A 24,968-nucleotide genomic window follows, 5' to 3' on the forward strand; every position below is an offset into this window, starting at 1 on the left:
TTGGTGTGTTGCAGGAGGCTTATTCGAAGGGGTTTGTCTCAACGGCGTTCATCACTAATGTGGGCAGCATAGGGGAACTGAAATTAGAGGTTGTCACAAGCAACCGAACTTTTATCTTCAAGGCTGACACTGAAGGTTTGTTTGAGCTGTTCAAAGAGTGGCAGACAGCTTGGGCCAGTTCATTCAACTCTAATGTTTGCAGTACTTTTGTTCTTGTCTTGTAAATGCCATTTGTCCTGGATTAAAAAATGCATACATGTATCATGTATCTATTCCAGCTGAAAGAAACAACTGGGTGACTGTACTTCAAGACGTCACAAGGGGGCGCCAGTCAGGCTCCACCATGAGCCCCATTTCATCTTTGAATCCAGAGTATCAAGGCTATTTGGAACTCAGGGGAATACGCTCCAAACTTTATACTGTGGTGGCCAGTGATAAAGTCTTCCTCTACAAGAGTATTGAGGTAAGATGCCACCGTGTGATTAATTGTCAATGTGTGATAAAATAAACACTTCATGGGTTGTTCAAATACATTGTCTCTTTTTTAGGACTATCGTATTGGAGTGGGAATCACAGCCATTGACATGAATGTAGGAAATATTAGAGACAAAGAAAGGCGCAGTTTTGACCTTAACACACCTTATCGTACATTCAGGTATTGTTCGTTCACATAAACATAGCATGCCAATGTTGTCTTCAGATATTTTATAACTGCAATCATATTTTACATTACACAGGTAGTTTTTTTTACTTGAATTAATGGTAATGATCAAATTTAACCTACATTTTTAATTAAATACTGTATGCCTACTAGATAGTGTAATTTTCAGGTACAGAAATAAATAGAAGTTGTTTTATTAAGTAGTCGTACCCTCATGTATCTAAAGTTTTGAGTGCCTTAAATGAAAGTCCTCTTTGTTCCACAGTGACTGTTCTACTGTGCATTGTGTGGGTGGTCGTTTGGCTGAGGCCGTGCACCCTGCAGTGCAGGGACTCAGATGACAGGATAGGGAAATGTGAGGAGGTTTTGTATCAGAGGTTTTTAAGAGTTTGCGTGTCCATATGTGTAGCTTTGGTGTATAAATCTTCATGGATCTAAAATTCAAATCCTCAAATTAGACTTTTTTTTATTTTGTTTGAACACGATTACAGAAAAGCAAGAACAACCATAAGATTTGAAATATTTAAACAAATTGAGGTTGTGCTTATTTGTTATTTTGTCATTTCTGTTAGCTTCTTGGAAAGGGATTATCATCGGACACAAAGCTTTAAGATGCCACAGCAGCTTTTCCTCTACAAAAGGGCTGAGGGGTGCTGAGTTTTAAAGTGTTGTTATTTTAAATTAAATGGAGTGAATTTAAAAAATCCCAAAAGTAAAGGGTCCTACAACGGGAACATTTGCCATTACTATTCAGGAAGATATGTATCTGTATACATACACATGCACTAATGTGTGAGGGAAATGTCCACGTCCAAGCAATAAGTGACAGATATCAGTCTCTCAAGGATATTTGCTTTAAATGCCCTTGATTTTGTGACCAATTTTTGTTTAATTTGTGGAAATGTTGTGCAATAATTGAGAGAAATTACAGGATCTTGGAAAAATTGAGACTTCTTTTAACAATTTAAGATTAAAAATAACTGCTATCATGTGATATTAGCATGGGAAAACTGTGAGCCCCTGCAAATATTGTGGAGTTTCATTGACACAATGAGTCACATTTTCTGTCGTGTTTACTTTTTCCTGTGGGTCAAATGGAATCCTCTAAAGTGACGAATTTGATACATGCGATATAGACTTTGGAGGCTGAATGAAGGTGTCTGTTACTAGTTGTGATTAAAAAAAAAAAAAAAAAAAAAAAAAAGATGCATTTACTTTTGACATTGTTGTGTCTCTCTGAAGTTTTGTAGCAGAGTCAGAGCAGCACAGAGAGAAGTGGGTAAACGCCATGACGCATTCCATCGGTGAAGCTTTGTCTAATAGTGAGGTGGCCGAGCGGATCTGGGAGGAGCCAAGCAATAGTTGCTGTGCTGACTGTGGGGCTTACAAACCAGAATGGGCAGCAATCAACTTGTGTGTGGTGGTCTGCAAAAGATGTGCAGGTTTGTTTGAGTGCATTTGCATGTGGGTGGAAATGTAATTATATTTGTAAATATAATTGAGATTGTAATTGTAATAATTTAACACTGTAGTCTGAGAAAAGATGTTGAGGAGGTATATACTGTATATAAACCGTTACTCATCATCATATGCAGTCAGCTGAAAACAACTATGACTGTTTCATGTTCGACTTCAGTTTCCTATCATACTTCTCCATTTCTGCTTATCTAATGCATTCTGCTTCTATTTATCCAGTTCTATATCTTTCCATTTCATATTTCTTTTAGTCACGTCCATAAATCTAAGCCTAGGTCTTCCTTGGTTTCTCATGCCTTCACTCAACTGAGAGTAGAGCAGCTGTCTTGGCAAACGCTCATGATCCATTCATTCTACATGGCCTAACCAGGCTGTAGTTTAAGAAAAGATGTTTAGGAGGTATATACTGTATGTAAACCATTACTACTACAATGGTCCATGCCAATGTACATGTGTGTACATGTTTCAGGAGAGCACCGGGGTCTCGGCCCAAGCATCTCAAAAGTGCGGAGTCTAAAGATGGACAAGAAGGTCTGGACTGAGGAACTCATTCAGGTGAAATTACAAATCAGATTATTTGCAGGAGGTTAAGATTTTCTAACACAACTCAGAAGATAAGAAAGACATTTTTTTTAAATGAACAATTCATACAAAAATACTTGAAATACTAAGATTAGTATTGTATGATGATAATTTATTTACATAGATTAAAGTAAAGGATTTTAGCTTCTTGTTTAAAACCAAAGTGTTTTTAATAGTAGATTTTGATACACTTCTACCTTCTTTTTTCCAATTTGTGTGATGCAGGTTTTCCTTGTGCTGGGAAATGAGCGTGTAAACAGCTTCTGGGCAGCAAACATTCCACCAAGTGAAGCCTTAATGCACTCGAGCTGCAGTGAAGATAGACGACACTTCATCACTAGCAAATACCGGCATGGCAAATACAGGAAATACCATGCTCTGTATGGAAACCAGAAAGAACTCAACAATGCAAGTTTATTCTTTTTATTGTTTGTATATCCAATTCTTTGAAATGTATTGTTGTTTGTGGAGGAAAATTAGTGGCGTATTGGTTCACACTTTTGACTCCCACGCCATTAGCATGTTTGCATTGGTTTACAGTATACACTCCTCCTGCAGTTTAAAGACATGCATTACATTTATTGGAGTATTTAACATACAGCGTATGGGTAATCAAAGTGTGTGAATGGTATTGTTTGGATTTGTTTGTTAGCCCTGACAGACTGAACCCTTTCCCTGGGTGTGTTCCACCTTGAGTACAATGTTCACTGGAATAGGCACCAGCAGAACCTGTATAGAATAAAGTAGGTACAGATGATAAATAAATATATTTTTTTGTAAATAGGTTGTCCACAATGCCTAATTGCAACTTTGCGTTGGCTCAATTACCTCTCTAACATTTATTTTTCTATTTTTTTGCTTGTTCGCTCATTTGGTGCCTAAATTCCGTCATTCATGATGGGGTCTGAATGAAATGCAATAAAGAATTAACTCTTTATAAGTGACATACCATGAAACGCAACCCCCACAGTTTGATAAAAAATGAAGAATTACATTTCTGAGTGAAGACAATTTAGTTTTTGCCTTTTTCTAATCGAGCACAGAGCAATTTAGTAATTCTTTCCAACTAGTGTGTGGTAATGACATTTGGAAATTGTCCTGTGTGTAAGAGTTTCCTTTAAACTGCTCACCTGAATGTATACTTTGATTTGCCAGGTTGTCCTCACCTACCTGCTTAAGCCAGTGCATTTGGTCAGCATTTTTAAAAGTAGGGCATTTCGGCCCAGACTGGGCACGGCTGGAGTTTAGCCTTTGAATTTTTGTTCCTTCAGCACTTCAATCATGTGTGTGGAATGTCTTGCTGTTTCAGACCAGGCTTGGTCGCTCACTAGCTGCTTAACCCACTGCTCCCTCACACAGTGTGTGTGTGTCAGTCACAATTAGCACCTGACCCTGAGTTGTTTCCCCATGTTATACTTTCAACAGTGTGTGATTAATTGTGTGTGTGGGGGGGGGGTGGATGGGTGGTGCCAGTTTGTGATACTCTTTGGTTTACAGATTTTTTGCCTCTGTTTTTCCTTTTTTTTTTTTTTTTTTTATGAATGTGACATCATTACTCACTGGTTCTACTGGAATGTGTTTAAACCCCGCCTCTTTCTCTCTCCTCCTCCCCCTGTCCTTCTCATTGTTTGACTGTGACTGCTGAAGTAAGTTGATTCCTTTTAACTCCTGTTTTTTCTTCATTTCTTGCTACCGTTGCTTTCTTTCTCACTAAAACTTTAAAAGTCCCTAAAGTCATTTAATGCTCACAGCCTTGTGTGCTTTTTTGATCCTACTAACTTTTGATGAGAGCAGTGATTGGAAGGAACTAAAACTCCCAGGTAAGGTGTGTGAGCTGAGGTGTCTCGAGTAAAGTAATTTGCTGTTCCGCTTACTTTTGTTTTAATATAAAGTTGGATTTAACTGCATGTGATTAGTGTGGAAGGTGAACACAACTATAGCAACATGTGCTCGTCATTGGACTTTGGATCCCAGTACATATAAACTAGCTCAGTTGAATGCATTTGCTGGGCTTCGTTTTGCCAGCTGAAATCACGGCTGCCCTGTTGCTCTATTATTCTGAGAGCACATTAGAGTTATTGTGTGTGCGTTTTACTGCAGTGGGCTAAGATATGTGCACATGCATATTAATAAGCCTCTGTAGGCGTTTGTGTCAGCCTTTTTGATATTTGGCGTGTTATGCTTTTTATGAGTGCATGTGCATGTGAACTCTTGTTTATCTACAGCTGTGTGAGCTTTGTCTGCTTCTTCTCTGCAAGTCACTTCTCTGTTTGCCTCTTCTCTTTTTTATTGACTTATTACCACTGGATTATTTACTTCTGCTTTTGTATTTCTGATCATCTTATTTATGATTTAAGACACTATAAAACTATTTATTTGCATTGTGACGCTGAGCCACACTGGCCTCTTCCAATAAACCTATCCAAGTCTGTCTGTTGTGCCTGTTGATTCAGTTAATGGTGGTCACCATGTCAATGTTTGTTAGGATTCCATAAAATTTAGAAGGAGTCAGTGAGAAAGCTTTATTAGATTGTATTTACATGTGTACAGTTTTCAGAGAAGTTCATAATGTAGAGAAAAAAATGATTCTCTCTTTTCATCCTTTTTAACTTCTGAATGTAATTCCTGACAAGATGTGCAGGTCAATACATTTACCAATTATTTCTGAGAAATTGACAGATGTAGATGGTGAAGGCAACTGGTAGTAATTGAGGCACTCGGTCGGCGCTTCCCCCATCTGTGAAAGTGGCTTCAGCAGACTCCAGGAACAACATCCAAGATCTCAGACCAGATGTGGGCAGTCTTAAGAATAACTATGATTCAGTGCAAGACCCTCAGGCTTTAACTGCCTCTGGTAGAAGACCTAACTCAAGAAAGGCTCAAGTTATTTGTCTGATAGAAATGTAGAAGTTCGGGAAGCTGGGCCTTGCTGATTTTCCAGCCAAATACAATCAGTCTCTGATTAAAGTGCCGAACTGAAGCCCTTTCATCTACTTTTCACATTATTTATCTTTCTTGTGCTTCTCTTCTCTTCTCTCTTTCCTTCCCCCTTCATTCAACAAATGAGGCCAAATGGAGGTTTGGGGTTTTGGACACACCCAGATAAAATCTCTTTGTCTCTGTCTTTCTCTCGGTCTGTCTCTCTAGGGAAATTGGCTAAGATTTTTCAACTCCCTTCTCCTCCTTTCTCAATGCATGTGTGTGAGTGCATGTTTGATTACATTACTCCCTGCCTCATAGGCAGCAGATGTTAGTGGGTGAGGTCCTCAAACACTCAAACAACCCATTTCCTCATTGTAGTCCATCCTGATTGGCTTACTCCTAGTAAAGGGTTCTGTACACTGACTTATGCATTATAATTCACAACGTTATACATACATGTTCACATTGGACACAGATAGAAGGCACCAGACATGTTGCCTCAAAATGCCTCTCTGGTTTAATCCATAATATGCTTTTGGCCACACTCCCATGCAATGCATTACAGTGCATTATGTGGCCTAGCTAGTAGCAATATTATGAAAGTTGGCTTGGAGTAATTGATCAAAAGTATTGATTTGGTGGCTCATGCCCGACCAGCACAGCTAAACAATTTGGTGTTTTGCAGTTTAGAAAAAATGTAGGTTTTGCCAAAAGAATGATACAGCATTGTAGAGGAAGTCGACTATCTACAGTAGTTATATTTTTAAGTTGAACTCATAGTTGTATTTGTCATGGCAATTTCCCCCTCTTCAGATGGTCTCTAAAAAGAACATTGATGTAGGTTTGAGAATAGATTAAAAGGCTTCCTAGTTTGGATATGGAATATCTGAGCAGGAAATGGTAAATTGCTTGAATGACCGTAACTCCAGTGATCGATATTCACTAAAGTGTACTCTGTTCTTATTGATCCAGCTTTCCATGTGGTTAGTTATCCATGCTTTTCAGTTGTTAATGAATCCCTCTAACATTGAACAATCCAGTTAGTTTAGGCTCCTGAGTTTTATTTCGAACCTCATAATGTATATACATTTTAAATTGCGGTTTTTAAATTGTTTTAAACACTTGAAATCCACGTAAAGACAGTTCACATGGATTCAAACTCCTCCACATTGTTGTCCCTAACTTTACATCTCAGATGCAATCCATGATTTGTTAGCAGGATAAAAACAAGTCCTTGTGTTCTTTGGGTGTGTATGTTTGTGTGGGTCTGGGAGTGTCTCATGAAATCTTAATCTATGTTGGTTAATCGTTTGTGTGTCAGGGGCCAAACAGTGGCTACATAGAGGAGGGGTTCCAACTGGGTGTATGACAGAGTGCTGGGGAGTTTCTCAATCAGACCAAAAAGAGCTTAATGGTTTTAATAGAAGACGGATGCGTGTGTGGGTCCACGAGTGGGGCTAGTGCACTTGAAGCGATACTTCATTCTTCACCTCAAGTCTGTATTTGTTTAGATTCAAGTTGACTTTTACTAATTTCTTTTGTCATTATCTGTTCAGATAGTTGTGTATAGAGGTTTAGCAGGTTGTTTTGTCTTGAGTTTAGCTTTTTAATGAGGCTAACCCAAGTCTTACCGAAAAAAGCTTATGTACTATGTTAAGATCTGTTTTTAGGTTTTTTAAAAAAAAAAAAAAATCATTCAAGTCACCCATTTTAGAACTATCATTGAATTTCTGAGAATTTCAAAATGGTAGAAAGAAGACAATCTTGAAGTTTTATTAATATAAAGTGTATGAAAGCAGAAGCTGTACTTGCTTTATTTTTTCTCATTCATTCAGTCACAGTTACTACTGAACACGCCTGAGACAACTTTGTTGAATGTAAATGGGTATAGTGAGTTCGTAAATAATGACATACCTTGACACTAATTCCAGTAAAGCTGTTTGAAAACCCATTGTGCATCAAAAGAAAGCATGCACAAGGTATAGATCAGAGTGGGACAATTCTAGTCATTTTGCATGTTATCAAGCTTCACATTGACACACTTTTCAATTCATGTTCATATGAACTAAAAACTGTTAAAGGTGCGCCACTTGGACTAGATAATTCTACCAGACATTTCATGTGCATAGTATGACTAAAGTCAATTTGATATTCAATATAACTTCAGTATTTCTACTGGCAACATGAAACAGAACAAAAAAAGGCCACTTTGACCAAAGAATAAATAACTTTGTAGCTCATATCTCCTTTATATTCACTGCAAACCAAATCATTAATGTGCTGTCTTTTTTCTCTACTTCTTTTCAGGCTCTCTGCATAAATGTGCAGTGCAGTGATCTTCTGGAGACTTTAAGCCTGATCTTCTGTGGTGCAGATGTGAATTGTTCGACTGGTATGCCAACTTGGCCGACCCCTCACTCCCTGGCCATTGCACACTCCCAGCTATTACAGGCTGAGTTGATCAGCCACAATCTCAACACAGGTACAGCAAAGCTTCACATGTAATAAAATGTATAATAAATATTCATTGATGAATCAGTGCAATCAATTTTGCAGGTTTTTTGTGCTCCGATAAGCAAGGTTCTCATAGTTTTTTAAACTCCAGTAAAATGTTTATGGATCAATACACAAATAACTGGTAAAACAAATGGAAGGTAAAACAAGGGGCAAAGAATCACCAAAGTCACCAAATACAGATATTTCTAGCAGGAATATTTACAGTACTGTGAGTGGTTGTGCTTGTACATGTATATGTTGTGATGTATTGAGAATTGCCTATACTGAGATAATTTTGAGTTTACTTTGCCATAAAATAATAGTTTTAATTTCTCACACAAACACCCCAGTTATTCACTCTTAAAATGTGTTAAATTTTACAACTGCTGGAAACACCACAACATTGTGCGTGCATTTAGTCTCTTCTGTAGCATAAAAAAAACTTCGTTACATTCTTACATATGTAGGAACCTGGCCCCTCTCCTAAAGGGGCCTTGTGGTCTTCACTTGTCCTGAAACCGGCCTCATTACAAAATGTAGGCCCATGCCGTCCCTAATGAGAGAAATGAGCACGTGTTGATATCGTGTGCAACTGGCTGTTAATAAAAGTGACTGTGCTGCATTTTTTCACCAGTGATTTGGACCCAGAATCCTCTTCCTGGCCAAACTGTCTATAGAAAAAATATTTCAAAAAATGTATCCATATCACCCAGCCCTAGATAACTGTGAAAGCTAATAGCTTTTATGTTGCAATTGGTATGACATGGGACATGTTTTTAAATCAAATATATGATCAGACTAAACCTTTTATTGAGGATATTAACTTAAAAATATATTTTGTTATTGTTTCACAAAATGTTTTCATTTGTAGAGCTGCCACAGTCAGAAGTGCACAAGTTTATGGAGCCGGTACATTACCCACCTGCACCTTGTGTGTCTCACAATGGATTTTTATTCAAAACTGCGTCCATGGCTCGGGCTGTTACAGAGCGTAAGGCCAGAGAAGGTAGGTTCAATCAATACAATAATAACTAGCTCTGATTTAAAACTGCATTCTGAGGTAGTAAACATACTAAGTAAATATGTATTTTTAATTTTTAAGCATTGAAAATAATTTTAAGTTGATCACAGTACATGGTTTTTTTATGTTTATGCAGAGTTTAGTCGTCGCTGGTGTACATTGAATGACGGAACCTTCAGCTACTATGAAAGTGATAAGAATGCAAACCCTAATGGAGCGATAAAGGCCTCAGAGATCGTCTGCTTGGCTGTCGACACACCTGAGAAACATGGGTACACACACAGTTATACACACACACACACACACACACACACACACACACACACACATCTTTTGTCATTCAAATCTTGTAAACAACTCTCACTGTATTCCCTAGAATAAACCTCATGTAAACTAAACTGTACTTCATTCTGCCGCTTTCTTTCTGCAGTTATGATTTTACATTTGAACTCTACTCGGGGTCAGAGCGTCTCTACCTGTTTGGCACAGATGACCCAGAAACCCACAAGCAATGGGTCAAGTCTATTGCTAAGGTACACTTATATTCATATATAAAAGTAGTATTTTCTTTACATTAAGCTCAGCTGGACACTGAGCTTGGAATTGTTTTTGCTCATATATTGATGGTTTGAAGGCACAAAACAAGAACTTTGTGTTTGAGGAACCTGCATGAATGTCGATCCATATAATTTATTACAGGGGTCACATGCGGGCACCAGGTAGCCTGCATGGACCATGTGAGGTTCCATCAGGAGCTCTAGTCACCAATGAGCTCCATCTAAAATCTGATGAACTTTCCAGGATTAAAACTCACAAAGATATATACAGGTGAAAGATGTGGGTGGTACATAGTAAAGTTAAACGCTACTGCGCGTGATAAAGTTTTAGTATTAAGTTAACCATCTTTAAATGTTTATTTTAATGGAAACATTGAGACAAATGTCTTTAAATGCTGCAGATTTGGTGTATAGATTGTGGCATGTTATATATTAAATATATATAAATATTTGTATTTATTTTTTGTTGCAAATTTGACATGTTTCATGAGGTAAAAGTTATTTGTTTGTAGATTCTATGAAATCAATAAAATGGAACAATTGAAAAGTGTTGCATCTTGAAACTTATACATTTCTGACCTTTTTTCAGTACCTGCTACAGCCTTCCTTATTATCTTACTCTCCAATTAAGTGAAATTGTGAAAATGCAGTATTTAAGAAGCTCTTTTCTAAATGGTAGCCCTTTGGACTATACAGTGCATATGATGTAGCTCACAGTTTCAGAAATGATGGTGACCCCTGGTTTATTGTAAAGAAGTATTGTGGCACAGTATATTGAGATGTGACCTTAGTGCTGTGTGTTTTTGGGAGTCATTTTGGGACCAAAAAAGCATTTGAATTGTAGAAGGACAGACAGTGACTAATATCTGTATGTCTGTCTTTGACCCTTTATTTTTAGACCTTTATTCCAGTCACCGCCGAGCCTTTGCTCAGACTAGATTTTCAACGGCTCGGGCGGCTGAAGTGTAAAGACGGCTTGAACCTGCAGACATCAAAGGTTGGCTGGTTTGCTCTGGTGGGCTCAACCCTCCACGTCTACCTGGTGGACAGCCAGGGCGAAGAGATCCGCCTCCGCAAATTGAATGAGCTTTGTGAGTGTGAGACTGTTGGCACAAGCAGACATTTTAGCACATTAATTTAAATTCATTCTGTGTCGTGCACCCACTGGGACATTCTGAGTGTGTTTAGAGCTGTCGGGCTACTCACTACTGTTGTTTGTTTTACAGCAATTCAACAAGACAATGAAGTGCTAGTTTTAGTGGAAAGAGGAAGGTGAGAAGGAAGAAAAACCACATGCTGTTTACTGTGTCACTTAAAATGAACATAGATAGCTTTTTATGTATGCAGCTGAATCATTTCAAAAGGTTTGACCTGTTAAAGATATAATAATATTCACTCCTAATTTACCACTTTAAGCTGAATCTTCTTTCCTATTATCTAGTATTAGTTTGTTGGCTGTTACTGTCTGGTTTTAAGTGATCTTGTCCTCCCTTTTACATTAGGACTCTGTACATAGAGGGAGAGAGGAAGCTGGATTTTACCGGCTGGTGTTCTGCCATCCAAGCGGCCGCAGGGAGATGTGGAGACACTCTGAGCGAGCAGCAGCTAACAGAGACGGACATACCTGTCATAGTACACAGCTGCATCGATTACATCACACAGAGCGGTGAGACGCATTACAATAGTATCAATTGTTTTTCCACTCTGTTGCATTACCACCACAAATGTACAGTTATAAAATTGGGTCTTTATGTTAAAAATGTGCTTCTTTGTGAGGGAAATAGGATTTTAGCATTTAGAGAACTACAGAAAAAATGGGAAGAAATCTAGTTTTAAGAGTTTCTGGAAAGTATTATCACATTGGAGAACAGTTCTTAAAGTGTCTGCCTTAAGTCAAAACACAAAGCATCGCCTGTAAATGTAAAAAGACATCATTTATGTGACGCTCCATTGGAAGGCAACTCTCTATTAACTGAGCCACTTGCCTTCAGAGTTAATGAGCCTATGAACATTTCTAAGAGCTGTGAGTTTTCATAAAACGTGGTACATGGTAATGCACAATTTTGTAAACGTGCCAGAAGCCAAAGGGATTAATTAAAATAAGAATATATGCTGGTTGATGTTTTGTGTCATATTGAAAATGCGCTTGTTGAGTTGAATACAGTCCTGCTGGGGAAATATTTAATTACAGTGAAGCCCCCTTTCTAGGGTGATAAAGTATTGCCAATTATGGATGTGTAATGTTTAACCCAAATGACTTGAGGGCTGTCATCAAATCAAAAGGTGCTTCAATAAAGTGTTGCTTTAAGAGATGTGCAATAATTTCAGGAGGTTTTTCTGTTGAATATATTAAGCGGCAATGAGGGGAAGTCACATTCTGTGCTGCAGTGTTGGGTTACAGGCCTTGTGTGACTTTACCCTAATCACTACCTATGTAATAATGTACTTTTAATTTAAATCTCAGGGCATGTAAAACAGAGCGACTGACCTCATGACCAACAGCATTTGTCTCCCTTCCTTGTGTTTTTCCCTCTCAGTCTGGTTTTATTTTATTTTCAATGGCTCTCTGAGCCTGCACACACATTTGTCCAATCTCATGTTTTGGTAGGAATTCATGGTTATCACTGTTATATTCAGGCTTCGCAATTGAAAAGAGTTCTGTAGTTGCTTCGGAAGTATTGTTACTGCCTTTACACATTTAATTAGCAGTTTGTTGTGGATCATCAGGTCAAATGTTGACTCAGGTTTTCTGTAAATGCATATGCCGTGATTTTGGAGCACAGAAAACATCAGTAACAATTACAATCCTGTAAATAGTTTTCATCAATAATTTTTTCTTGGCATGTTTAATTTTGAAGTAAAAAAGCTAGAGGCATTGGGTTTGGTAATAAATAAATGGCCGTCTACTATCTAAGCTTCCCTTCATGTCTAAAATCATCAGTTTTGTTTTTATTGTATGTGATGCCTCTTGGTCGGTTGATCCGTGGTTTTAAAAATGTGTCTTATCATTTTTATGCTGACGATATCCAGCTGTACTGCTCCTTTAATGACTGAGTTTCACTTTTTATCAGAGTTCTTAGATTGCATATCCTGTATCAAAAACTGGTTGTCATCAAATTATCTCCAGATAAATTCAAACAAAACAGAAACTCTGATCATTGCTCCTGATAAAAACATCCCTCTAAATAAAAACTCCCTTGGTGATCTGGGCTCATCTGTTAAAACAGCCTCAGAAACTTCGGGGTTGTTTTTGATCAGTCCATGTCTTTGGAGGGACACTGTCGTCAATTGACTAAAAACTGTTTTTACCACCTGAGAAATATCTCTAAAGTAAGGCATCTATTATCAAAGTCAGATCTTGAACTGGTCATACATGCATTTATCTCGTATTGACTACTGTAATTCTGTTTTTACTTGTTTTAATAAGTCGACCCTAAACAGACTCCAGATCGTTCAGAACGCTGCTGCCAGACTTTTAACTGGTGCTTCTAGAACATCCCACATTACCCCCATTCTTGCTACTCTGCACTGGCTTCCAGTTAAAATTCGCATAGAATATAAAATATTAGTTCTCACGTTCCGAGCATTACATGGTCAGGCTCCTAAATATATCTCGGACTTGTTGTGCCCCTACTCATCAGGGCGATGCCTTTGGTCTTCAGGTCAGGGTCTCCTAAAGAGCCCAAAAACTAAATTTAAGACCAGAGGAGACCTGGCGTTCCAGGCTGTAGCTCCCAGACTCTGGAATAACCTGCACCAGTTTCTCAGGGAGCTCAACTGTGTGGACACTTAAAAAACTGCTGAAGGCTACACTTTACAGAAAAGCTTTTAGTTACTGGATTTAAATTTTTATTTATCCTTTAATGTTGCTGTTCTTATGATGTTTATGCACTCTTGTTTTATTATTCTATTGTGTTGTACTTGTACTTTTACCACAACTCTGTACAGCACTTTGTGATTTTATCTGCAAAAAGCACTTTATAAATAAACTACTTACTTACTTACTTACTTTAGTGGCCAAAAGTGCTTTGATGTTATGAGTCACATCTATGTATTTAATACATTTGCCAATTTTTACACACAACTTATTATGAACATAGCTTAAATACGTTATACTGCATCTGAGCACTCTACACACTAAACTTTACAAATGTGCCTTTAAACCTGTGGCTGACATGGGTCTAAAAGCACAAGATAATTAATAGTTTGTTAGTTTGCTGAATTTCTGATCTACAAATAGCTTATAGTTTTTTTTAAAGCTTTATCAAATACTGAAAGTTGTATTATTAATTTGTTGTAAACCATTTCTATCCTGTTGCCTCACAGTACATTCATTTATTAACATGTCAGCATGCACAACCATATTTTGTTTGTTTGTTTTTTTCCCCCTAGGCTTGACGTCAGAAGGAATTTATCGTAAAAGTGGTGTGAACTCGCGTGTGGCCGCCGTGTGTGAGAGGTTTCGTAGCGATGCTCGCAGTCTTCGCCTTAAGGAAGGAGAACATCAGGTGGACGACGTCTCCAACGCACTGAAACGCTTCTTCAGGGAGTTGGAGGAGGGGCTGTTTACATCTGAGGATGCCAGTACATGGCTCAGCGTTGCTGGTAAACATGCACGATAGACAGTGGTAGACTGTGCTCTAACTAGTTCAGCTATTTTGTTTAAATGCCTTCCGTTAGGGTTATAATCAAAATTTAGCTAAAACTCTTTCATAAAATCATGTCTGTTCTATTTGTTCACACTAAGTGAAAACTACTCATATTTACATACACAGATTTCTATACATTCTTTCTGGTATGTCAGTTTTTTCTGTGAGCTCATTGAGGGTTTCATTGAATTTCAAGGCCTTTAACTCTCGGAGCATCTTTGTAACCAAAAGTGACATTTTGTGTGTTCTTATTTGTTTGGCTCTCAATATTCCGGTCATTTTTAAGGCCAGTTGTATGAAATTTTGCCACTATTGTTTTTTTCATTATTATTTGCTTAATTCCAAAGTCCTGTGTATTGGAAGTGTATAGAAAAGGAATTATGCGTCATACTGATACTTAGTACCCTTGTGACAAAAGTTTGACCCTTTGACTCCCATTGTAACACATATTTTTTATATACTGTAATCATGACATAATGATTTTTCAATTAATACCTAATAAACAAATTTTCCCTTTATTTCAAAGTAGAGGATTTGGTTTCAGGTTTTGTAATGACACGCTACCAACCAGAGACCATTGCATAAAGTTTTAGGGCATTTTCAGTGATTTGGATTTACAAAATACAAGGTGTAGGAGTGTAATTTTTTTTCTTTAAAACTGTCCTTGTACCAAAAATAATGCATAAACTAAATTCTGCAATCAATTAATGACATGGGCAAGGCTGTAATATTTTCATAAAAAATATTTCACTTTGGCCCTCATTTTTGCAAATTTAGTGTTTTTTCTGCTGAAAAAAAATAGAGGTTCTCATTAAAAAAAAAATCCATACAAAATTTGAAAATTAAAATATATTTTATATCTATGGGTAGATGTGAAGCAGTTAAAAAGATCTGATGCGGTGGAAGTAAAAAAAAAGAAATATGAGACAGATGTTTGTGTACACAAGGTGTATGTAAATGTAAAGGAGTGCACAAGGCTTAAGTGTAGTTTTGACCGACAGATGATTGTTTTTGTTCAATCATTTTAGGTGTCTGTCTCATCAGTAGTGTGAATATTTGTTTGTGCTGGTGTCTGTCTCTGTTGCTAGGTATGGAGAGTCAAAGAGAGAAAATCTCCCAGTACAAGCTGCTTTTGAACAAACTCCCCCGTGTCAACAAGGCCACACTACAAGCTCTTATCAACCACCTGTATTGGTGAGAAACAAAGAGACGAGTGCGAGTGCGTGTGCTTGTGTAACAGTGTGTATTTTGTTTTGCTGATTTCGTAGCGTTCAGCGATTCTCCGAGCTCAATCAGATGAACCTCCACAACTTAGCCATCGTTTTTGGTCCCACGCTGTTCCAGACAGACGGCAAAGATTACACAGCTGGCCGAGCCGTAGAGGATCTCATTGAGCACTACACACTGATCTTTGAGGTCAGACTCATGGTTCACTGTTTTGAAAAGCAATCATCAAAGAATGCAAAAGTTTGTCTTTATATAACATTTTTTTTTCCCTGACCTTGAAAGTTGATCTTAGAAAATGTGTTGAAGCATCTGAACCAAGATCACATACCAGATAAAGTCAAAAGGAAAATATATTTTCTTGTCCTGAAAATTCAGTGAAACATCAGTAGAGGGAGGAGTAATCGGCATCATTTGACTCCCTCTCATTAGTTCAGTATTAAGTCGCTATAGGAACAGTTGATGAAAAAAGCCCTGCTCACTCGATAAAAGGAGATATGTAGCTACGGCAGGGTTATTTGAAGTTGGGCTGAGTTTAAACTGGCAAACTTTTTATCGATTGAATTTGTTGAAGGCGTCTTTCTTTGCTTGTTTGTTAATGTGTTTGTATTTGCAGGTGGATGAACAGCAGTTAAAGAAGCAAATAGAGGAAATCCAAGTCATCATCGAAGTCCGACAAAAGCTGTCAGTCAAGCTCCCGGTAAGACACACACACACACAATCACATATTTATGAAGTCTAGTGCAGGGGTTTTCAACTGGTCTCGCCCATTGGGCATGCACTGTAGCTGTTCCCACTCAACATTCTTGAAGCCAAAATACGGCGCTTAGGGGCCCTGCCATCTTGCAAATTTGACGTCATTTGGAACTAGAGTCTGCGCAGTAGGGTCCGGCGGGAGGAGCCCTGGTAACATGCCCCGCCCATTTAGCATACTGCCCTGATGAGTTACACAGCCCAGCTATGCCAAGAACATAAGTATCTTTCCCACTGCAAAGATCCATTAGATTCCACAGGTCAGTTAGAACAGTTTATTGGCGTCTCAGCTTTCCTTCACGACGTAACTGCTATTCACAAAGAGAGCAACGCAAGATCCGCGGCTGTCAGTCATTGTCATATATGACGTCAAATCCTGTTTTTCAACCTCAAATAACTTATTTAAAACAAACTTCACTGAAAAATTAGCACTTCAACACAATGTAGGCTGATAACTAATAATCAGCAGAGTTTAGGTGGGGTTTGTGACTTATACTGCAGCCTGTCAGCAGCCAGTCAGTCAGAGCTCTAAAAATTAAAGCTTCACTCCACCGGGGAGCTTGTCCCGTCCATTCTTTTTACAGGCTATGGTCTCACCCTGTGACCCACATTTTCCCCAGGTCATTAAATCGCGACCCACTTTTTTTTAGAATTCAACCAACCAAATTTAGTTTTTCAAAAACAGCTGTTGAAAACCCACATATATAATCTTTTTAAAACATGAATCATTATGTTTTCCTGTGCAACATGCATTTCACAGCATGCCTGTCAAAAGAAAAGTTTATTTCAAAATAAAAGACATGAGACATTAGGGATTTATTTATTTTCGACCAGCTGTCCGCGACCCACCCAGAACAGGTCTGCGACCCACTTTTGGCTCCCGACCCACCAGTTGAGAATCGCTGGTCCTAGTATATACTGTATGTGTAAATAATGTCTGTTAAGGTAATGGCGCAAATTGGTTTCAGATTTTTGTACCTGCTGTAAATTTTTTTTTACCATACTAATATTCATCTTACCAACATGTTCCTGAACACCTCAGGGTACTGAACCAGGAGGCCACTTTATCTGCACCGTGTACCTGGAGAAAAAGGAAGACACAGCAGAGCAACATGTCAAGGTGAGTTCGATATAAGATAACCAGGTTAATACCACTGAATAGTTAAGTCCGACTAACCGTTAACTGTTTGCCCCTTCAGATCCCAGCCGCTATGACAGCCGCCGAGCTCACATGTGAGGTGTTAGACCGACGTAACATCCCTGTGAACGACAAGGAGTACTGGAGTTGCTGGGAAGTCTGTGAAAAGGAGGAGATGGGTGAGACAGATAGAGGGAAAATAATAGTTATTTGTTTTAAATTATTATTAGATTAGTCTTTTAATTTTTCCCTTTCATCCTTCGACTATCTTAAGTAATGACATCTTTGTGTCAAAGAACAACGTTAATACATGTTGTTTCGAGCAGTCTCAATTTTATATAATGAATTAAAAAGCCTAGGGTAAGAAAACAAAAGCTACCGTAACTCCCCAGCCTGCAGCCTAAAGTGACAATCAAGTTCCAGATGCAGAGTTTGTCTTTGCAACGCGGCTGTGTGGCATTTTGTTTTGAACCTGGTATGTTGCCCATCTGGTTTCAAACCAGGCTGCCTGTAGGTGGCTTATCAAATGTCAGCAATACTCAGCTGACACTCAGCTTATTACTTTTCAGAAAGAGCACCCCCTCCTTTCAATTATAGGGTGACTGGAGAAATGTTGCAGAGAAATGGAAAAGAAATAAGGGAAAAATGCACACAGGAAAGGCTTGAGGAATTTTTCTCACACTGCTGTGGAGTTGGAGACTGGAAGCGAGTATAAAGCGCAAAAACTGACTTTCTGAGTCTTTGTTGAAAAAGTAGTGCACTATTTGTAGCTTCTATAAACCCTTCTACTGACAGTCACATGTTCAGCCTTTTTGTTTGAGTATATCAATTAAGACCTAAACTGTTAAATACTCTGTGTTTTTATCTCAGAGCGGCCCCTTCACTATCAAGAGCGAGTCCTTCCCATTCTCCACTCTTTTGGTACAGATTCCAACCTCCTCATTAAGAAAGACCAGGAAATGGACTCCATGCTCGTCTACCTGGGTACACAAACAGCACATTGTTGTCTCTTCTGTATTTGTTCAGAAAAACCACATTGTTGCACACAACCAATGTTTCCATTCCGCCCACCAGCCAGTAAAGTGGATCCATCCAAGCATGGTATGGTGAAATTCAGGGAAGAACGAAGCATCTTGGGACTGGGAGGTTTCCACGACAGATATTTCATCCTCAATTTCACCTCACTTAGAATGTACAAGGAAGTCCGAGTAAGACTGAAAGAGCTACACACTTCAGTGGTCTTGTCATTTTTCTTCAGGCTTTTAAGAAATTATTTTGTCTTTATTTCTCAGAGTAACCGTCCAGAACGTGAATGGCCTGTGAAGAGTTTGAAGGTCTACATGGGAATCAAGAAGAAAGTCCGCCCTCCTACATGGTGAGTGCATTCACTGCAGCAGTGGAAGGTAACTGAAAATACTCTAACAGCTGTGATAATGGCTTAAAGATAAGCAGTAAGCCTGAGCAGGAATCTGTCTTTCACTTCACTGGACACAAAAATGAGCCTCCTGTGTATTTCCCTCTGCACTGCACAAAGGATGCCCCTACTCTTGATATTTAGAGCTTTACGCTTTTATTCTGAAGCATCGTGTTTTATTTAATCTATCAGGTCAGCAATAAATGGTGCTCGGCTTTATATTTCTAGCTACGGTATATATAACAGGATGTGGAGTGCTTATCTAGCACACATAAAGTTAATGAGTGCGTTATAGTATAAATGCCTCTCAGTGCACATTGGGACCCCAAACGTGCCTCTGTCATGTGAGATGAGATGAGTGTTGTCATGCCGCTCTGCTGAAGTCCTGACCACTTCATACAGTTAGGTGTAGTGGTGAAACATGCTGGATAGGGCCTCTCCAAAACAAAGGTTTTGAACAAATGGATTTATTTTTATTATGTTGTCCTATATTATATTATGTTTTGTTTTAATGTAATTTCTGATGTTGATTTTAATTTGATCATTTAGTAAGGCATTCTTCTTGACACTGGGTCTCATTCTCAGATGAACCAAGATACAAAACAGTGCAGTTACTGCTAAATATGAAGTGTCCGACTGTTTTTAAAATCATGTTGAAACTTGTCGAAATTTTGCCGAGTTATCTTTGCAAACGGCACTTATTCTTCAGACACCAAATTCACTTTTTAATTCATTTAATTTCTAAGAAGAACACCATTAACCGATGCGCGTTGTCTAAAATCTGATTTACTCGCTGGGCTTCAAACCCACTGAGATAAATACAGGTGGAGTCAGAGCTTTAATAGAGTACACAATGCACTTCATAAGTTTTTGTATTAAATTAACCATTTTAAAACAGACACTTAGGAAATTTTGTCTTGCAGATAGAATTTTGTTAAAGAAATTGCAGATTTTTGATAAGATGTGTTTTTTTTAAAAAAGTGCATTTTTCTAAAATATACAAAATTGTTAAATTATACAAATTTTTACATGTTTTACGATTAGTTAAAAAGTTGTTAGTTAGTGGCTAGTTAATAGGAACATAAAGATTTCCTATGAAATGTAATGGAAATTAAACAATGGCATAAATTAGGAAAAAAACATTTCTAACCTTTTTAAGTTACTGCTAGTTTTCCTTATTATTTTATCCTTTAAAGCCAAACCGTGAAAATGTAGTATTTAAGAAGTGTATATCAAACCGGTAGTTCTTTAGATTATTTAGTACCTTTGAGGTATCTCCCAGTTTCAGAAAGGTTGTTGACCCCTGTTTTAATTGGTGGAAAGCATTATTTATTCTATTACCATATCTGAGCTGTTGGGATCCTTGATAGCCAGGCCTCCAGGGGGCAGAGTGAGCTTAAGAATGTTAACAGTGATGCAGCTGTGCTGCAAAAAATAATCTTTCCTCATTTGTCTTTTTTCGCTCTAAGCTGGGGACTGACAGTGGTGTGTGAAAGCAAGAAGCCAGAAAGACAGCAGTGGTGAGTAGCTGTCCAATGTTGTAGCTACAGCATGTCTCCTCCTGGATTTCAGCTCTGTTCTTTCTGCTCAGGGCAACGCTCGACTAATTTTCAACCAGTAAATTTCAGGAGTAGCTGATTTTGCAACAAATGTTCTTCTCAGTTACAGGAAAAACGTCACGCATTGTCTTTTGCATTATTATGGAAAGATGTATTGGTGGTAATAGCATAGACATGAAGCAGTTTGTGATTTACATTAAAAATGCAGCACACCAAAATGCTGTGCATTTCTCTGATCATGCCTCTGGGGCTATCCTGTCTGTTGCATAGTGGAATACTGATACAACACAATAAAATACTTTTTGTAGTGAAAACGTAAGAGTAATACCTAAATGAAAGCTTCCACTGCTAATTTTCTAAATATTAGACATCATAAAGGTATCAAATAGCTCATCACAAGCTTCACCTGTTTCTGTAAGCACATGCAGCTGTCAGTCCAATCTATCACAGTGTTTCCCACTCTTGTGTTCAGCAGCTGCTGGCATTTTATAGTGGCAGCAGCATCAGGTTTTTGACATGCATGATGAAATGAAGAGCATGAGAAAGAGCTGGAAGCTCCTCTATAGGCTGTAGAAACAGACCACGTCTCTGCATGGGTGCTTTGATGATGAAGCCAAAAGGTCGGATTCACCCAGGAGGTTCAGGGAACACACAATACACCTATAAGTATGCCTCAGTCGGCAATTTTTTGTTGCGGTTATGCAAACATCCATGTGCGTGTGCAGAGATCTTTCCACCAGGTTTAATGTGAGCCTTGATCAATAGGATGAATCAACTCTTGATTTATGCTCCATCTTCATCAACCTTACAGCAAACCGACACATCTGGGAGAGACGCGTGTGGAAAACATAAAAAAGGAAAGAAAGTAGAGAAGCAGAGGTTTTATCCTGTTATTTATTATTTTCAAATCAATTACCATGGCACATTTTAACTCAGCCCGTTTTTGTACAGATTTCTGCAGCGTGTGCACTTAAGCTAGCTAAGAGCTTGACTGATAAAGTCTCTGAATGTTATTTAAATGTCATAAAGATGCCTGATAATAAGTCAGTAGCAGTCATTCCCTTGCATCAGCTCTTTTGAGAATGATGCAAACTGGGTGCGATAGTAAAGTGTATGCTGTGTGAGCGTGAACGCATTAGACCCAATGGCTTGACAGTGATTAAACTTCTATCTTCCCTCAGTCTGAAGCACCCTGTTTTCTGCCTTTTTATAGTGTTTTGGTGGAAAGCCCTCCCATATTTGTTATACTCCAAATCTGCGCTCCAAACCACCATAATTGTAGAAAATAAGGCTGTTGATTGAGCACTACACCATGCTTGATGACTCGGAAAAACTGTGTGACACACTCCTGGGTGTAATGAAATATGCATGTACACACGCAGGCATCAGCAAGTCACAAAATCCCTCATTTCCCACAAACGCAGGTGCACAGGTAGCGCTGACTAGTCCTAATTATTGTCTCTGTTTAAAGTTGAGATTATGATTCCTGTTATGCGTTTATGTTTGTGGCATCACAGCTTGGTGTGATTAAAAATAGAGTGGGTAAATTAGGGATTGGCTTTTTTTTTTCATTTCAGGTATTTCTGCTGTGAAAACCAGTCTGAAATGAGGGAATGGTATGCTACATTTCTCAGTATCCAGGTTTGACTCTACTCACTACAACATGTGCACGCACATACACACACACACACACAGAAACATGCAATATTAATTTCTGCGGATCACCTGTTTTGTTGTTTCCAAGGCTCTACCAAATTGTTAAATCAGCTTAGCTAAATGCACGACTCGCACGACCACTCAACAATAATCCTTTACTAGCATTTCCAAGAATAAATCACAAAATCCATAATTAAATGGGGCTTTATATTCAAGTCTACTATACTACTGCATAGTATAAATTAATTTAGGCGCACAAAGCTTTTATTGTCGTCATACAGCGAGTTGTATAGCAGAGCTGAGCCACAGCACCAGTGTGCCAGTAAACCAAGTCTTTAGCATGATTATTTTTGAATGTACTTGAAGGCAACCCATTAGCACTGTGGGAGAAAAGGCTCACTCCACACAGAGTGGTGGGTGGTTGTATTCCCTGGGAATCTATGTTCGTCTTGCTCAGAGGCCAAAGTGCTTTGTTTGCATTATCTGTGGCCGTGTTCGAAATCTACACACTCTGGGCGACCGTGGCTCAGGTGGTAGACGGTCGTCTTCAGATCGAGAGTTCAATCCCAGTCTATACCTGTTAAAGTGCCCAAGACACTGAACCCTAAGCAGCTCAGTCCAATTGGTGTGTGAATTGGTGAATGAGAAATGCATCATGGGGCGGTTGAGTATGACTAGTGTGTCCATTGTACATACCTAAAAAATGTCCCGATATTTGTATTTCTCGCGTCCTAAATCTTTTCATACTATCCAATTGGAATGCATTACATACTCATTTTGAAGTCAGACTTAGTATGAGTAGTATATCAGTATACAGTTTTACGTCACAGTTTCAACAGTGTTTTTTGTGTTTTTTGTACATTGGGTAAACAAAACAAGTGATAAGGAATAACGGACACAGCAACACCACTTCTCATTATTTTCTCAGAACTTAGAGTAACAGTGTCCTGTTATGTCTAAGAGGATTTCACAGAGCACAACATGTCTTTGAACTGCACTTTATCTCAAAGCCACTGTCTGCTGCTACAGATATTTGCCTTTGGATAAGGAATAAAAATACCTTTGCGAGCTTGTGAAAATGTCTGATAGAAAGTTAGGGCTTCTCATTTAGTAAATATTCTCATCAAGCACGGTATATTTACATTGTTGCACATTTGAGTCTTGTTGTTAAATGTCCACCTCTTCTTCTGCTTGGTGATCATAATAGCACAACAGTGACGTGTGGCCTCAGGATGGTCTCCAGCAGATGCCCGTGAGCCGCATGCTACCAGACACTCGCCACGGTAACGTGTCTCTGATACCTCTGCGCGGCAGTGAGAATGAGATGCGGAACAGCGTAGCCGCTTTCACCCAAGACCCACTTGCTGTGAGTGGATCTACCAATCAGTGGGACCAATCGAGGGTAACCCAGGCAGCACAATCTGAAGCTGCAGGCTGATCAGGGACATTCATGCTGAACAGGTGGACAACCTAAAACCAGATCTTATCAAGGAACAAAGCAAAATCCTCACATAACCTATATCAGTTATGTAATATAAACTGCTTAGGCTGATTTTTTGACTTTTTTAGTTTTTCGTAGGACTGGTTTTGTTTTTATTAATACTTTATTTAGTTGAAAAACACACAGGAGTTGAGGGTTTCACCTGTTCAGGATTGATGATCCCTGCTGTATGATTCACTTTGATTTGATCACATGAGCTGGATTATTCTTAAACCGAGTCTTTAAACCAAAAATAGACTCCAAGTCTCTATTTTGTATTTGCTCGTCAATATCCTGGAATCCAAAAGTAAAAATGTGACAAAGCATTTTTTTTAGTCTCAAAGGTTTATTAATCCAGACAGTGTGAAGAGGAGGAGACACTGCATCTTCATTTTCTAGGCTAGACTTGAGAAACTAGAGGACCAATCTGAGTTATTCTGGTGGTGTTCTGTTAAAACGAGAGTTTGAACAGCGCTAAAGAGCACCTTCTGTCTTCAGACACCCTGTGGTGACCCCTGTATTTCACAGCATGTTGGCTCAAAGCAGACTAAATGTGACAAGCCTCCTTACTTTAGATCAATTGGACTGATGTAAAAATGGAGCTGTTCTATAAAGTCACCATCAGATCCTCCCTCTGTCTGCCCCACACTTTGACTTGTCTCTGGGTTTTTGGAGCCATAAAACTACAAATTTTTAGTGTTGATGATAATTCAGTCGTTTCCTCCTCAACTTCTTCTCAATTCATCCAGATGACGCTCTCTCTGTTTTGACTGTGTGCGCTATGCACTTTCTTTAGTCTACCTGTATTTAATATTAACTTGATTAATTCACTGTTAAGTGTTTCTGTGGCCGTGTGATTGCTATGGTGAATGGGCAGTAGTGTGAGTGATTTTTGGAACACTGTGTATGACAGCGTGACTAATAATCAGTGCAATGTTTGACCACTGTATGTTTATGTGAGATTTTCTCTGCAAAACTTAACACTGGCTTGTGACAGCGTGCATGTGTGGGTAAGTCATGATCATTGACATGTTTTGATGATGATGAGGATTTATGCACAGATATTTAAATGTAAATAAAGCAGAACTGACCTCTCCCTCATCTTCTCAGCTCCCTCTGACGATTGGAAAGCTTTTCTCACTCATCCACTCTTCACTCCATCCCTTGTATTTTTCTCTTATGGTTCTGACTTCTTCCGCACCATAAACCCTCAGTTTTGTTTCTTATCTTTCAGCTCTTTAGAGATGTTCGATAATGGTTGCAGCAAACAGGTAAGACACTTTGAGGTTCAGCAAATGTATTTATTGTACCAATTAACCTTACCTCTTATACACACCTGTACAGTAATTACAGTGCAATAGCAGCTGCCACTTTGATGAC

The 24,968-nt window shown here is 38.6% G+C and overlaps 1 protein-coding gene across 8 annotated transcripts in view; it reads left to right on the top strand.

Moving 5' to 3' along the window:
* The window catches only part of arap1 (ArfGAP with RhoGAP domain, ankyrin repeat and PH domain 1), a 48,871-nt gene that overhangs the window by 20,052 nt on the left and 3,851 nt on the right, over positions 1-24,968 (top strand). For 4 of the 8 annotated variants that reach the window (XR_003675405.1, XR_003675406.1, XR_003675408.1 and 1 more), the window contains 24 exons: positions 15-135; positions 279-463; positions 549-655; positions 1,904-2,103; positions 2,607-2,692; positions 2,945-3,127; positions 7,949-8,123; positions 9,009-9,143; positions 9,295-9,430; positions 9,589-9,691; positions 10,614-10,806; positions 10,942-10,987; positions 11,218-11,381; positions 14,108-14,320; positions 15,453-15,558; positions 15,633-15,780; positions 16,205-16,288; positions 17,384-17,461; positions 17,541-17,658; positions 18,350-18,463; positions 18,554-18,854; positions 20,363-20,413; positions 22,030-22,093; positions 23,316-24,859. Coding sequence is in view for 3 of the 8 variants with exons in the window: in XM_028465605.1 (XP_028321406.1) it covers positions 15-135; positions 279-463; positions 549-655; positions 1,904-2,103; positions 2,607-2,692; positions 2,945-3,127; positions 7,949-8,123; positions 9,009-9,143; positions 9,295-9,430; positions 9,589-9,691; positions 10,614-10,806; positions 10,942-10,987; positions 11,218-11,381; positions 14,108-14,320; positions 15,453-15,558; positions 15,633-15,780; positions 16,205-16,288; positions 17,384-17,461; positions 17,541-17,658; positions 18,350-18,463; positions 18,554-18,854; positions 20,363-20,413; positions 22,030-22,093; positions 23,316-23,474; positions 24,823-24,843 (3,291 nt within the window). In the remaining 5 variants the exon portion in view is untranslated. The remainder of the gene's footprint in view (positions 1-14; positions 136-278; positions 464-548; positions 656-1,903; positions 2,104-2,606; positions 2,693-2,944; positions 3,128-7,948; positions 8,124-9,008; positions 9,144-9,294; positions 9,431-9,588; positions 9,692-10,613; positions 10,807-10,941; positions 10,988-11,217; positions 11,382-14,107; positions 14,321-15,452; positions 15,559-15,632; positions 15,781-16,204; positions 16,289-17,383; positions 17,462-17,540; positions 17,659-18,349; positions 18,464-18,553; positions 18,855-20,362; positions 20,414-22,029; positions 22,094-23,315; positions 24,860-24,968) is intronic. The other 4 variants (XM_028465606.1, XM_028465607.1, XR_003675407.1 and 1 more) reach the window with 4 other exon arrangements.

This window comes from Gouania willdenowi, chromosome 13 (assembly GCF_900634775.1).
Source record: "Gouania willdenowi chromosome 13, fGouWil2.1, whole genome shotgun sequence".
NCBI classification, from domain to species: domain Eukaryota; kingdom Metazoa; phylum Chordata; class Actinopteri; order Blenniiformes; family Gobiesocidae; genus Gouania; species Gouania willdenowi.